General features: G+C 32.5%; 1 protein-coding gene across 3 annotated transcripts in view; it reads left to right on the top strand.

Annotated features, from left to right (window-relative positions):
* The window catches only part of EPHA7 (EPH receptor A7), a 179,652-nt gene extending 166,899 nt beyond the window's left edge, over positions 1 to 12,753 (top strand). Inside the window, exons 15-17 of one of the 3 annotated variants that reach the window (XM_009205682.4) lie at positions 5,787 to 5,980; positions 7,307 to 7,462; positions 9,232 to 12,753. In XM_009205682.4, the coding sequence (XP_009203946.2) occupies positions 5,787 to 5,980; positions 7,307 to 7,462; positions 9,232 to 9,346 (465 nt within the window). In that variant the 3' untranslated portion in view covers positions 9,347 to 12,753. The remainder of the gene's footprint in view (positions 1 to 5,786; positions 5,981 to 7,306; positions 7,463 to 9,231) is intronic. The other 2 variants (XM_009205684.3, XM_009205683.4) reach the window with 2 other exon arrangements.
* Positions 12,754 to 13,314: the final 561 nt, after the last annotated feature.

The raw sequence follows: 13,314 nt of genomic DNA, 5'->3' as shown, positions 1-13,314 counted from the left end.
AAAAACAAATAATGAAAATGGTTAAGAAGAAACAAATTAATATTTCCAATTTTAAATTTTAAAATGTGTTAAGTATTGTTTTTTGTTTTTCTTAAAAATGAACATCATGAATATAGCCTTAATATATGAAGGATTAATAAATATTTTATTAGTGAAATGACATAATTATATCTATTGTGCAGTTTAGTTCTAACCTAAATTATTTGGCACATTCTTTTATGTTTTTAGTTAGAAAGTCTAAAATAGTTAATAAATTTGGACACAGGTTTGTTTAGCAGTGAGCGATTACCTAGATAGGTCAGTTTGTACAGTGAAATTGATATTCATATTCCTCTTATTACATAATAGTCATTATTTTATAATTATGTCAGTAGAGTATTATTTGAACAATTATATGTTTAATTTTCAATATGCAAATGGAGAAAAATTGGATAATTTAGGAAAATGATTTCCATTCTGGGATAAAATTTTCTAGATAAAAGTTTTTTACTAGGAAGCTGTGGTAGGAGTTCATGGAGAGACTTAGATCTGTGAACCCCTGATACATGTGGAAACTGCTGTGTATGTGTGAATATATTATTTTTTTTCTGGGAAGGTTGCCTTCGTCAGATTTTCGGATGTATTCATTGTTTTTTAATTAGCCTAGATGGATTTATTAAGTGAACCGATTCACTTTACATTATTAAAATTTAGTTGCTAGGAATTTGTCAGGGATTTAAGAAAGCCCTCACATTTTAAATGCCTCAGATTTTAAAAGATTTTTTACAAGACACAAGAAAACAAGATGTGCAGTGATGGTTACATTTCTAAGCAAGTCCACACAGTTCCAGGCTGAATGCTGGATAAGGTGAGGTTTTTGTAACCTGAAGAGACACAAAAGGGTGATGTAGAAGCTAATGAGTGAGAAAGTTCTGGACTATCTGGACAGTGTGTGTAACTCTGGACAAGGCAATGAACAAGAAAAACCTAGGGAAAACTAATATATGTATACATGACCAGACTCATACTCAAATAGATTATCCCTTAGTTAACCCTTGAATGGGCACTCATTTGTATTTTCATGTGTCTATTATTTTCTTAAGTTTTAACTGCATTGGAAACAGTCAGATTCAGTTACTTGCAATTAAAACCGAGAGGTGAAGCTTTCCAAATAAATTTCCAACTTTTATTCTTCTAAAAAATCTGCAGACATTTAGCTCTTTCCATTAACGACTTTTCAAAGAAAAATCTTCATGTATGTAAATGTCAAATGTAAGAACTATTGTGGAAATTGAAAATATCATTTTGGTTTTCACAGCAGCTATCTTTTCTTTGAATTTATATCTTGATTCATCCAAATCAAATTTTTACCCTCAAATTATGAAATTTTGAAGTTTTTTAATATATAGATTTTATTTTTCCTAGTATTTTTCTTACATTCGTATTTTAATGTATTGTAATATAAGAAAAAATACTACTAGCATAAAAAGAATAAAATCTATATAGAAAATTAATTATCTTAATACTTAACATAACTAAAAAGTATTTTTAGAAAAGAATGTAAGAAAGTATTTTTCTCTTATATAAAGCTAGGCCAGTAAATTGTTAATTTTCCTAGTTGGTAGATATTAGGATGTTAAAAAATTTAAGCTTTTATAAAGATATGAGACATAAAGATAATTTCTTAAAGCCATATATGAAAAGTCATTTAAGAGCTTTGAAAATATAATATACTCATAAGTAAATGTATTCTCAGCTAAATTGTGATACCTAATTTTTCATTCTAAAAGTCACCACTGATTTATGACTTTATTATTTTTTCATGTTAAGATAGAAGCAAAATTATGATGTTGTTTTATGTAAAACTTTGCCATAATCTCATAAGTGAAGTCCAACATATTTAATTGCATAAAATGTGGGTCATGTTACTGTGAGGTTAATGAAATAGAAAATGAATATTGAGCAGAGGACAGAAGCCAATCATGTCATATGCCATTTTGAGTTATTACAGGCTCATTAATGGGGTCTTATTGTGTTCCTTTTACAATGGTCATACTGTAATAATATGGAAACACTTCTCAGTAAGTAACTTTTGTTTTTATTTCTAAGTATTGCTTTACAGCATTTGCCAAAGAAGTGGTCCTTGTTGTGTCCCAGAGATCTTTTTTAAAGTTACATTTACCCAAATAACTTCTGGTTCGTCTGGGAACTACTTAGATATAGAATTGGTTATGAATGAATTTTATTAGAAATACTAAGGCAAATACAAGGAGTTTCTAGTAATTTCACAAGAATATGTGTCAGATGAATTCAGTGAACCAATTACGTAATCCTCTAAGAAGTGGAGGGTCAGCCATCTTACCTCTGTGCATTGTTTTTCCAAGAATATCTAACTATTTGAAGAATGTACCTATTTTTTAATTGGAAAAATAAAGCCATTCTTAACAGCAAGGGCTCTTGTCAGATAGCCTACGTCAAATTCTGTCTTTTCTACTAACAGCTACCTGATATTGAGTGGCCCTCTCTCTTTTTTTCCTGTGTGTCACACATTCTTTATCTCTTGAATCAGTGTAATAATGATACTTAAACCTAATAAGGTTTTTGTAAGAATCAAATAAGATAATTCAAGTTTAAAACCATGCCAATCATATAATAAGCATTTAATATATATTAACAGTGATTATTAATTGCATCTTTAACAGGGAAATTGTTTTACTGCCAGGCTAATAAATGAAAACTGCAGAACCTCAAGGTTCGGTTTTTCTCTAAATTAGCTCCTATTGGCTGGTTTTGTTTCAAAGGGTATATCTTGGATTATGCCAAACTGCTGTATAAGGTGGAAGAGCTCCCAGCAAGTACCTTAAGTGTTCATGTCCATAGGGATGTGACTATTAATGAGATTATTAAAGTCCCAGTATCTCTTATTTTAAATGTTATATCTTCTTGCTATCCTTTATGAATGTGTAAACCACTATATCTTTGAATATAGCTAGGAGTTTCACTTTGAAGTGAGATCAGTGTTTTTTCTCTGCAATAACAAAAGGAATCATTAAATTTCCATAATGCAGTAGAACAACTACAGAGGTTCATTAACTCATTTTTTTAATAATCATTTAAAGGTCCTACGTTCAGTGCTACAAAGACTTAAGAATATATTGTGTTGAAAGCTAAAGAATCGATAATTTTAAGTGTTCTTTTGAAAGCTTGGAGTGCTATTGAAAAGTATTATGTCAAGAGGGCATGATAAGATTTAGATTTACATTTTAAAACATTACTTGGAGGGAAAGAAAAAAGGAAAGATCACTCAACTTACATTGTTCCTTTCAGAACACCTGAAGATAAGCTGTAAGCAGGGAAGTAGGTTAGGAGGTGGTGGGAAATAATGAGGACTGAATTAATGTTATGAGCATTAGAATGCAGTCATGTCAAATCAGAAATAGACTGCACGTGTTTAAATAGAAGCAGCCCCATATACAAAAAGCCACTCATTTCCCAAAAGTAAATTACTTTTACTTTTATTCACATTTTTTAACATAGCATTTTTGAATCCAAGTACAGTGCTATTACTGGAATGTTTTGCAAAACCACTTGAAATTCTTAGCATTTAAAATGGTTTTTGAAAAATATTATTTCTCCTATACTTATATATTTGTGATCTTTGCAGAGTTACCATTTGTATGTATTTGTTTGATGTATAGCTTTTAAAAGTGATATTTTAGAGGAATGTTTACAGTGATATGCAACATTTGTAATAATGGGATCATAAAAGGACATTTTTCAGTTCTGTCATATGACCTCCATTGCATTTAGTACCAACACTGATTAAGGTCACTTAAGACCAAGGTGTTTTCTCCATAATTGTTGTTCAAAATAAAGTACTTAAAGAAACACCTCAGTGTGAAACTAAGGACTTAACTATGAGATAATTACTCCATCACTTCACGGAGATGTATATATAGAGAGAGATACATAAATGTAGATATAAATATGGAAAAATACTTTTTCTAGTATTTGAGCATATATTATATTTGGGAAGTAGAAATCATCAGAAAGTAGTGACTAATTGTGTATATAAGAGGATGTGAGGCAGGAAGATCAGGATGTGGGGCCCTGCAATTCAAGGCTGCAGTGAGCTGTGATCGTGCCACTGCACTCCAGCCTGGATGACAGAGCAAGACTCTGTTTTCTTCTTTTTAAAAAAAAAAGAGAGAGAGAGAAAGAGAGAATGAAAGAATCTGGGACAGTTTGCAGCTTTCTGACTGGGACTGGAAGTGCTAATAATTGAAATAGTAAAACATTGGGAAGAGAGGTGGTAAATTCAGTTTTAATTATATAGAGTGGAGGTACCTATGAACAATTCAGATGAAGAGTTTAATAAGCTGATAGAAATACAACCTAGCGATTAGGAGAGTGTTTGGTCTTAAATTTTATACTTATATGAATTTTCAAAATTCGTATAACTTACTATAACTAAGTAATGGACTATAACTAAGTCCATCTATTTACTTTTTAAACTTAATTAGAGATTTGCCTTAAAGAAAAAAGTAGACGTTTTTTCCCCCTTATACAAAAGAATTTTTTTTTCAAGCATTGTTGATGCCAGGTACTGTACTCATTATATCCTATCCTACAACCTTTTATATTTTAAGGTGCTATTTTTGAGTGTCGGCATGCATCTTAAGGATGTGTTCCCATAAAAATATTAAGGCCAGCAACATTTCTTAAAGCCAGCTTTTTGTTTGCCTACTTTTGGCCTTATTTTGTTTGAAAATTCAAAGTTTTTTTTTCCTCAAAGGGTCATTTTCTGTTATATTTCTACCATTATATCAGTCAGTGTCAAAGGATTTGTTCTCCCCCCTAAAATACTATTTTAATGTTCTCCAAGCCCTTCTTATTTCTGCTATTTGTCTTCTTGTTCTCTTCCCTTTGCCACTCAGATTTGGAACATTTTCAAATTTTTAAGATCTATTTTTGCCTTTCATATAAATGAAAAACCCAAATCTGAATGATAATTTTTCTGATTGCCACATACAAATGTTTATAGGGGCCTATTTTTCATTAATACTCAAAGCTTCATATAAACAGTTTTTTAGGCTGTTATTAGACATAAATAGGCAGTGGTATGCTGATAAAAATTAAAAATAAAAACCAGCTCTCTGACTGGGAAAGCCCTGATTTGTAGACTTTCCCTATTTCCTGCTGTAACCCTTCCCCCACGCTTATTTCAGTCTGCCAGCGTGAGGTAAGGAAACTTGGAGTAAGGAAGGGATGCAGTCGCCACTCATAAACCAGTACAACCTCGCTCCAGCACACTACTGTCTTATAACACTAACAATAAGCTTCATATTATTTAAAAGACTCATGTGCTTGGTAATAACATTCATATTATTTTGATACCCTGTTTAAAAGTGAATCATTCTGGCTCATTCTGGGTAACTCAAATTCTTTTTACAACTTGCAGAATTATTAAATGTATGGGCACATACGTATACTCACAATTATATACAAGTAAGATAGTTCCATAACATGTTCCCTTTTGAAAGCCTCTGGGATGATGTTAAAAACGTTTCCATCTATTGCACCCTGGATGAACTTAATTGCTGCTCCCTATTGCTGAATTAACTAGCAAATGTCATCATATCCTCCACTTTATGCACTCCTTAATAACTTGCTTAGTATTCATGGAAATTTGGGCAAAAAAAGTAAGTCTTTTGTGAAGCATTGTGCCTCATTCTTATCTGGATAAATAATTTTGCCTACCGAGAAATTTGTTTTATTATAATTTGCAATGTCTTTTTGGCTATTAGGTTATAAAAGCAATAGAAGAAGGTTATCGTTTACCAGCACCCATGGACTGCCCAGCTGGCCTTCACCAGCTAATGTTGGATTGTTGGCAAAAGGAGCGTGCTGAAAGGCCAAAATTTGAACAGATAGTTGGAATTCTTGACAAAATGATTCGAAACCCAAATAGTCTGAAAACTCCCCTGGGAACTTGTAGTAGGTAAGAAATGCCTAAGAGAATGGAATCTGGGAGAAATTAAAATAGTCACATAAACCATTCATTTCCTCAACGCCACCACAATCGCAAATTGACTTTTGTGTTGAAGTATAAATTCATATTAAATAGATTATATTTACAGAAGTTTATTTTTTCTTTCCAGTTAAGCTTACCTTCATTGGTGTTTAAAGAGAATCTATTAGTTATTATTGTATTTTTTAAAGTTATAAGTATTACTAGCTGCTTTTATCAAAAAACTTTATAAACTGAATTTTTGTGATATGATAGTAGTTCATATTTTCAGACCAATACTTTTATTATTACATGGGTTTTTATTACTGTTGTTCTTGTTTTTTGTTATATTCATAGTACCTACTTAAATGTTTTGCTTCAAGTCATTTAATAAATTATTCAATGATGTTAAAGTTTATAAAAGAAATTCAGGCTGGGCACGGTGACTCACGCTTGTAATCCCAGCACTTTGGGAGGCCGAGGCGGGTGGATCACGAGGTCAGGAGTTTGAGACCAGGCTGGCCAACACAGTGAAAGCCCGTCTCTACTAAAAATACAAAAATGAGCTGGGCGTGGTGGCGGGTGCCTATAATCCCAGCTACTCAGGAGGCTGAGGCAGGAGAATCGCTTGAACCCGGGAGGCAGACGTGGCAGTGAGCTGAGATCACACCACTGCACTCCAGCTTGGGCGATAGACCGATACTCTGTCTCAAGAAAAAAAAAAAAAGAGAGAAATTCAATACATGATTAAAGAGGTGTACTCATTAAAAAGAGTCCATTCATCCTTTGCATTAGGCTTGCTTGATTGTAATGCATATTAGTAGTTATTCAGCCTCAGACGCCAGGTAAGATTGATGCTCTGGTTCACACTGATACCTGTGGAGGTGCCTTACTTAACTCCCCCGGCATTCATAAGAATGCCATCAGCAAAGGAGATGCACAATATCTCTGCAGCATTTGTGGCCTGAACAGATTAGAACACAGCCATATGTGCATCATTTATTCCCAATTACTTTTGGAAAAAGCAAATGAACAATTATTTACTGATTCCAAATATTGTTGGCTCTACTTTTAAAAACATATGGAAGACAAAACCAGGTGGTCATCACATCTAAATAGAATATAAATTTAGGAGTTTGTAGTTACTGGCCTCCTGGATGCTTTAGGTTTTTATTAGCATATAGGTGTATTTTTTTATTATATACACCAGTTAAAACATCTAATTTTATTCTTTATACCTTAACTTTACATGGGTCAAGACATTCTTTCTTTGGTAGTTCCTGATAATATTCGCTTTTCTGTTTCATTTTTATCTAGGCCAATAAGCCCTCTTCTGGATCAAAACACTCCCGATTTCACTACCTTTTGTTCAGTTGGAGAATGGCTACAAGCTATTAAGATGGAAAGATACAAAGATAACTTCACAGCAGCTGGCTACAATTCCCTTGAATCAGTAGCCAGGATGACTATTGAGTAAGCTTTAAACTCTTAACATTATATTTAAGGTTTTATTAGGTACAATCTGCACTTTATACATTAGGTTATCTTCTTTATGTTAAAAGAATATGAATCCCAAAATCAAGGAAAAAAAGTATTTCTTTAACAAGTTCTTACTGTGTACCAGGCATTATGCTAAATAGATCTTTAAACACATTACCTTTTTAACCTTCACAACAATAATTGTATTGTCTATAGTTTTATACCTATTTCATTGCCAACAAGGCTAAAGTTCAGAAAATTTAAATATTTCCCCTAAGCCAACTTAACTAGTAAGTAATAACTAATATGACTCCATAGCTGGTTTCTAAACACCATCCATTGAGGCTTCCTCTGTTGTTAACCTCTGTATTATTTAGTTTCCTATTCACTGGGGAAACTTTCTCCATTGCAAAGGAGGATTTCTTTCACCATGTTTTTGTTGAACTTAAATAATCTCAAAACTTTATACTCAATGCTGAAATGCATTAGAACGTCCAATATGATTATTTCTGAAGAGATCAAAAGAAGCTTAATTCAGTTAACCATAGCTTAAAAGTAAGAGTTTGACTTACTTTTTGGAAGATGTGTGATTGATCGATTCCTTTTTTTTAACCTGAAAAAAATGACCTGATAAAACAACTTTTGAAATTGCTATGAACTTGAAGTTAAAAGAACTCACTTTTCCTGTCTGGCTCCATCACTAATTATGGGGTCCTGGACAATCTAAAAATCTCTAAACCTCAGTTGACTTGGCTGCAGCGTGACTTTTCATGGGTGACAGAGTTCCTCTCAGTCAATGTGTTTGAAAATGGAAAACAATATTCAAGGTTCCATTTGTGGGATTCTATCTATGTACTGTCATCGTTTGTCCAATGAGATGAAGACCAGCAATCAAATATTATTTTCTGGCATATGACAGGAAATGTCATGTACATGAATTTAAGTGTGTGCATGCTATTTTGTTCAGTTTTCTTATAGTCACTATGTGGGCATTTTTACACTTGGGTCCCCAAAGCAATCTGTACCCCTGAAAAACCATGTTTCCCTGTCACTGCCATGAAAAACTACAGTGCTGTAGTTTTGCAATATTTTAGCTGCTTGTAAAGACATAAGCTCAATGTATCTGGCTATTAGGAAAAGCAAGAAAACACAAACAGATACAATTCTTAATTCAAATTTAAGCTATTAAACAGAGATGTTGTACATTTTTAAAGATAGTTTTTATGACATATAATGAAATGATTGAACTGACTGGAGTAAGTATATAACCAATAATATGCTCAGAATTACCACATGTTAATTAAATCCAGTATACAATTTTACATGGTCATTGATGATTTCCAATTTTTCTTCTAGATCCCACCAACTATTTTCATTATACTATATCCAGCTTTTTCCAGTTAGAAATTTCTAAATCCCAGTTAGGTTCAAGAAGACAACATTTCAAATAACATTTCCTAACCTTCCCTCAAGTTAATAATAGCTTTAAGACTTTAATAATTTCTTACGTAAAATTTCAAATCACTTTAAAAATGAATTGAGAGTAAATTGAGAGCCTGAGCAGTTAGGTTTTTACAAAGGAGCATGTTGATACAGGTTTTACTATTCTGATCTGATGCAGGGGTGTGATCATAATACCCAAGAACACTAAGATAAGATCTATTTGGCTAAGATAACATATTTAATTAAACAGTTGATGACAGTTTCGTGCCACACTTACTCTTTGTAAGGTACCTAATAAAAACTACATTTGTCTTTTTCAGGGATGTGATGAGTTTAGGGATCACACTGGTTGGCCATCAAAAGAAAATCATGAGCAGCATTCAGACTATGAGAGCACAAATGCTACATTTACATGGAACTGGCATTCAAGTGTGATATGCATTTCTCCCTTTTAAGGGAGATTACAGACTGCAAGAGAACAGTACTGGCCTTCAGTATATGCATAGAATGCTGCTAGAAGACAGTTGATGTCCTGGGTCCTTCCAACAGTGAAGATTTAAGAAGCACCTATAGACTTGAACTCCTAAGTGCCACCAGAATATATAAAAAGGGAATTTAGGATCCACCATCGGTGGCCAGGAAAATAGCAGTGACAATAAACAAAGTACTACCTGAAAAACATCCAAACACCTTGAGCTCTCTAACCTCCTTTTTGTCTTATAGACTTTTTAAAATGTACATAAAGAATTTAAGAAAGAATATATTTGTCAAATAAAATCATGATCTTATTGTTAAAATCAATGAAATATTTTCCTTAAATATGTGATTTCAGACTATTCCTTTTTAAAATCATTTGTGTTTATTCTTCATAAGGACTTTGTTTTAGAAAGTTGTTTATAGCTTTGGACCTTTTTAGTGTTAAATCTGTAACACATTACTACACTGGGTACCTTTGAAAGAATCTCAGATTTCAAAAGAAATAGCGTGACTGAAGATACATCTCTGTCAGAACATTGGTATCCTTTTTGTGCCATTTTATTCTGTTTAATCAGTGCTGTTTTGATATTGTTTGCTAATTGGCAGGTAGTCAAGAAAATGCAAGTTGCCAAGAGCTCTGATATTTTTTAAAAAGAAATTTTTTGTAAAGATCAGACAACATACTATCTTTTCAATGAAAAAAGCAATAATGATCCATACATACTATAAGGCACTTTTAACAGATTGTTTATAGAGTGATTTTACTAGAAAGAATTTAATAAACTCGAGTTTTAGGTTTATGAGTATGTTAAAAAAAATGAGGCGCTTCATCTGAAGAATGTTGGTGAAGGCAAGTCCCTGAAAGCAGAACTATCCAGTGTTATCGAAAATTTAATCTGAGCACATCAAGATTTTTTCAGTCTCGTGACATTAGGAAATTTAGGATAAATAGTTGACATATATTTTATATCCTCTTCTGTTGAATGCAGTCCAAACATGAAAGGAAATAATTGTTTTATATTATAACTCTGAAGCATGATAAAGGGGCAGTTCACAATTTTCACCATTTAAACACAAATGTGCTGCACAGAATATCACCATTGCAGTTCAAAACAAAACAAAACAAAAAGTCTTTTGTTTGTGAACACTGATGCAAGAAACTTGTTAAATGAAAGGACTCCTTACCCTAGAAGGAAGAGGTGAAGGATCTGGCTTGTTTTTAAAGCTTTATTTATTAAACCATATTATTTGATTACTGTGTTAGAATTTCATAAGCAATAATTAAATGTGTCTTTATAGATATTACAGGAATGTATACATATTGTGAGTAATGCTTTCAAAAGTTATGAAAATCATGAACTACCCCAGAATTGAACTGTTGTACTTCCAAAGAGAATTGGGCTGTTTATAATGATTTTAATAGAGAAAGATCCCAGGGATCGGTCATAATTGGTCTTGTTTGATAATGTGGGCATCCACAAACAAACAAACAAATAACAGAAACAAAATCTGTAAATGTTCCTTTGTAAAACTTGTAAATTTTATTTATACTGTCTTGTTTTGTACACACATTTCTCTGTAGTGGGCTCTGAATACATTGAAAATGCACTATATTTTTCTATTTTACTTGCAGAGCATCACAAAAGAACAGGTATTTTCAGTGCTACATAATGTGTTTTCCCACATTTAGGACCAAAGATGGCTATAGAAAAACTCAAATGGATTGCTTCCCAAACCCCTCCCCACCCTATTTTTTTTTGTTTTAAATCACTGTACAGTGTTATTTGATATTTTAATTTATTTTTTGATTGACTAGAAAAATCATTTTAATTTCACTAAAATGTTTTTTGTCCCTAAGGAAAATTAATCTGTAAAAATAATTTTAATTAGCATAATACAGTCACCTAGACACTTCCATTTGTAATCTTTGTAATAGACTGTAAATATATTTTTGGAACTATAACACAATGTGCTTGAGGGTTATTTTTCAGTGTCTGCAGTGTATACAAGTGTTTATACTAAGTACAGCACTTTACAATTCTAATCAGTAGCATTGGCCTTTGTGAGAATGAGTGAAAGAGTTTGAGTGAGTGTTCTTAATTCCTTTTGGATTCTAGACTCACTAATAATGAAGTTCTTTTCTTGTTCATAGCTTAAGGTGCTTATTTTTTCTATTAAAATTAAATTAACAAAAAGCCATTCTAGAAATAGAAGACATAGTATGGTACACGCAAACGGTGTCTTTCCTGCTTTTTTCTAGCACTAGATTTATAGTTGAGTAGTCTTTCTTGAGTAGAAGGGCAGAATAAAAGTTTTTTTGAGTTTTTATCAAAAATAACTTTTTCCTTCAGCAATATACCTCATCTGCCTTAAATTTTTTACAGCTCTTTACAGGGAAAGGGGAGAAGGGATGGGAAAGACACACAGCACAATAGGAAGTGTATGATTACATCACTATCTCGTTTGTAAGTTTCTTTTCCTAATCAACATTATGATTTTGAAATACATGTATGTGAAACAAATATTAAGAGAAAAAGAACATTGTAATGCTGATTGTAATACTCTCTTCCAGAAAGAGATGAGATAGTATAACGATAAGAATGTACAACTTGCACCTTGAAATCTTTTTTTTTTTTTTTAATAAATTAGTGCTCAGGGGAGGAAAAGTAGGAAAGTGAACGTCAAAAATAGAATTCCAGCATTATAAAAATGCAAAAGGAAATGGCCTCCTTGCTTTAACAGAGCCACCTTTTTTAGAACGCTGTCCTCACACTTGACCTGTGTTTTGCATTCAGTACCGAAATAAAAGTAACTTGTTCTACATCTGAATCTAACATTTTCTCAGCAATTGATCTGGGCCTTGTTTACTAGAACTGGTGGTTTATGCTTGTCAGAGCACTATTAGTTGAATCATATTGTATACTTATGTAATCTACATTAGCTAGTACTGTTTAGGACTATATTTTAATTGCTCTTCTTATCCGTGTTTTTAAGACAATTAAAGTGGTGTAATTCACCTCTCTTTTTTATTTAGGTAATGCTGATATTCTCCCTTTTGTTTCTTGAGTAGCCTAGAACTATGCTACTCACTGATGTGCATGTTCGAATAAATTACTGATGTGTATTTTTTTGCTCTATGTGGAGAAATCATGGGGAACTCGGGGCGAGATGTGATTTTTGTTGGTTGAATTTGTCCCTCCTTGCCTAAGAAATACTACAGGGGTCATCCTTTTATAAGGACAAACTGCTTTTGAACAGTGTCTTCAATGTATCAAGCACAAATAACTCTTTCTTCAACACGAATCATAAGTCTCTTTTTACCAGCTTAAAATAATAAACAAGTCTATTAGACAATGTAAAGAAAATCCTGTCTCCAATCATTGGTGGATTCCTTTATATCCCTTACATGTTCTTTATTTTCCTATGTAATATTACAAGAAGAGATAAAGTTTTATTGAAATAGTTGAGTGGACCAATCAGAATATGAAGAAAAATGAATATTCATTGCTTCCTTTTAATCTCTTGCACACTAACAATTCCACTCTAATTATTACAGAATAACAAGATCATGTCTTCAAAGAGCCATACTGCCAAACAGTTACAATCTTTCTTGCTCCTTCCTGAAACTACTGCATGATACTAACAATAATATTTGCATGAGAAAGGAAATACTTTGTCGTTGGACGTTCACATGTATTTTAAACATTTGATAGATTAAGTTAGATTTTTTTGTTGTTTTTTGCATTCAGGTTACTAGGTAATTCTAACGTTAAATCCAAAACAAAAGGAAAAAGTGATAAATCTGGTTGAATGGTTGAGTTGTTTAACATAGAAAGTGACTCAGTGATCATTGGAACTTGCACCTGAAATGAAAACCAAGCACTCCCTATTTTAAAACACCACCCTCTTAAATTCCCCAAAAATGA

The sequence above is a fragment of the Papio anubis genome, chromosome 6 (genome assembly GCF_008728515.1).
Source record: "Papio anubis isolate 15944 chromosome 6, Panubis1.0, whole genome shotgun sequence".
In the NCBI taxonomy this organism is placed as follows: domain Eukaryota; kingdom Metazoa; phylum Chordata; class Mammalia; order Primates; family Cercopithecidae; genus Papio; species Papio anubis.
The sequence above is the reverse complement of the archived record's forward strand: the minus strand, read 5'-3'. Positions and strand labels throughout refer to the sequence as shown.